At 49.0% G+C, this 2,500-nt stretch overlaps 1 protein-coding gene across 1 annotated transcript in view; it reads left to right on the top strand.

The window, feature by feature from the left end:
• b4galt2 (UDP-Gal:betaGlcNAc beta 1,4- galactosyltransferase, polypeptide 2) overlaps positions 1 to 2,500 on the top strand; it is a gene marked incomplete at both ends in the record, with an annotated part of 74,407 nt that overhangs the window by 26,683 nt on the left and 45,224 nt on the right. Inside the window, one exon of the mRNA XM_083690226.1 lies at positions 2,374 to 2,500. This exon is cut by the window's right edge and continues 109 nt beyond it. Within this exon, the coding sequence (XP_083546352.1) occupies positions 2,374 to 2,500 (127 nt within the window). The remainder of the gene's footprint in view (positions 1 to 2,373) is intronic.

A 2,500-nucleotide genomic window follows, 5' to 3' on the forward strand; every position in this document is an offset into this window, starting at 1 on the left:
GGTTAAAACTGATTCTGTGACAATGACAATGATTAGGCTGCCTTCTAATAACAGTGGATATACAGTATAGTACCGTACCGCTCCGGGGTGAAGTTGCACCTTGGCACTGATCAGGGGAGGCTGGTGCAGGTGGAAATCGGAGGACGGGCTCATTGTAATGCATGGAATGGAATGAGGAATGCTCAATGTAATGTATGGAACGGAATGTGTTTTCATACCGTTCCTCATTCCGTTCCTCATTCCGTTCCGTGCATTCCAATGAGCCCGTCCTCCGATTTCTACCACCACCAGCCTCCCCTGGCACTGATCTAGAATCAGTTTCCCCTCCCCAAACTCTAGCCTCAACCAGAGGACATGAGGACACGCTAAACCAGACCCAAGGTCCCCGTCTAGACCCAAGGTCACCGCTCCGGGGAACAACGACCGACAAACAAACAAATAAACAAACAAAGACCACCAAAGACGACGACAACAACAACAACAACAACATTCCTCACTGTTTGCAGTATGATGCAGATTCTCACAGCATCTGTTTAGTTTTTAGTTTTTGTTTACGTGTGCTTTAATAGCGTCCCTAAAGGAGAGCGCTGAGAGAACACACCGTGTTCTCATTAGCATCCCATTAGCCGGGCTAGGTTCAACTCCCATTGCACTCTTGTCCACCACGTAGCGTACATGCTAATGAGGCACATCTGTGGTATCTACACACTCCTCAGACCGAGGCCACACGACAGGCAGTACTCTGGGTGGTGAACACGCTGCGAGGAGTCCGTACATCACAAACTGCGCAAACATAACTAGAGACGTTTGTCGTTTTTTTTTTTTTTTAGACAAACCGTCACCGCGATGAACGCTAGCAAAAGCGAGCGGTTGCTAACGAGCGGTTGCTAACGAGCGGTGAATATGCTCTGATCTGGGCCCAGGGTTTACCGAGCTGGCAGGTGAGAGGTCAGTCCGCTCACTCTGTTTTGCGAGCAATCGCAACGATGTCTGTCTCCGACGGTTGACGAGAGTCTCCAGTTTTGTTTACGGGCTTCCATAGCGTATCGGTTGGGCCTCGGCACTGATCTGAGGACAGCTCACCCTCCTCTGGTCCTCACCCTAACAGTCAAGGTGGGGAGACGCCAAACTGATCTGAGGACAGCTCACCCTCCTCTGGTCCTCACCCTAACAGTCAAGGTGGGGAGACGCCAAACTGATCTGAGGACAGCTCACCCTCCTCTGGTCCTCACCCTAACAGTCAAGGTGGGGAGACGCCAAACTGATCTGAGGACAGCTCACCCTCCTCTGGTCCTCACCCTAACAGTCAAGGTGGGGAGACGCCAAACTGATCTGAGATCAGCGTCATAAGGGCACATTCGTCCCAACTCCATAGCAGATATGTGGACCATACCTGGAGTGAGAGGTAGCTCTGTAGCCGGCTAGTAGCTTCAGACATACAGGTGCTTAAGAGAGGGTGTGTGTGTGTGTGTGTGTGTGTGTGTGTGTGTGTGTGTGTGTGTGTGTGTGTGTGTGTGTGTGTGTGTGTGTGTGTGTGTGTGTGTGTGTGTTGTTGTCTAGTGCTTAAGAACACGATCGAAAAATAACAGAGTTATCTGCTCAAACACACAGGGTCACTGTAATGCGTGTTCCATGCATTACCTCCATTAGCCTCCCCTGGGTCAGACAACAGGGTGTTCTATGCCCAGGGCTCAGACCAACGCATGATGAGACTCTATATGAGCAGATAACTCGGTTATTTTTCGATCGTGTTCTTAACCACTGGACATCATTGATTGGCCTTTTCAGCACATACAACATACATCAATTATAATTGGATTGCCTCACATAAGGGGGTTTGTGGAAGCACTCCCCCTGGTGGTGAGATGGGATGAGACACAGGAATGGCCACTGTGATTGTGAGTAGCTGGCTGGTGGTCTCTGTAATGATGGGAGGACACATTTTGTATTTTTTAGGAGGACTCTAGATGGCAGTTGCGGCTGCTGCGTAATTGCTTTTCGTGTTTTATTTGCTTTGAAAGAAGGCTGCGTGGTTTGTTTACGTTTTAGGTGAGTCTGACCCACCAATATCTGGGCACATTTCTCATGCAAAATAAAATTATGCATCACATCGCTTGAAAGTTTTCTTTGAGCATCCTAGTTGCTTTGATGTGTGTGTGTGTGTGTGTGTGTGTGCGTGTGTGTTTGCGTGTGGTGTGTTTGCGTGTTTGTGCGCCTGTGACAAACTTGAATCTATAATGTGTTATTCTCAATGCAAACACGACATACTTCTGCACTTTGAGCTTGTGTAATGAAAACCCGCTTCATGAATAAAACGCGTGTAAATAAAAGATGACTCAATTATAAACGTATTTCTCTCCTTCCTCTTGACAGTGGGACGTCTGCTGATCGAGTTCAGCTCCCAGATGACGATGGAGCGCGTGCAGAAGGAGAACCCCAACGTGACCGAGGGGGGGAAGTACACCCCCCCGGACTGTCGAGCCAAGCAGAAGGTGGCCAT

The sequence above is a fragment of the Argentina silus genome, assembly GCF_951799395.1.
Source record: "Argentina silus genome assembly, chromosome: 18".
Lineage (NCBI taxonomy): Eukaryota > Metazoa > Chordata > Actinopteri > Argentiniformes > Argentinidae > Argentina > Argentina silus.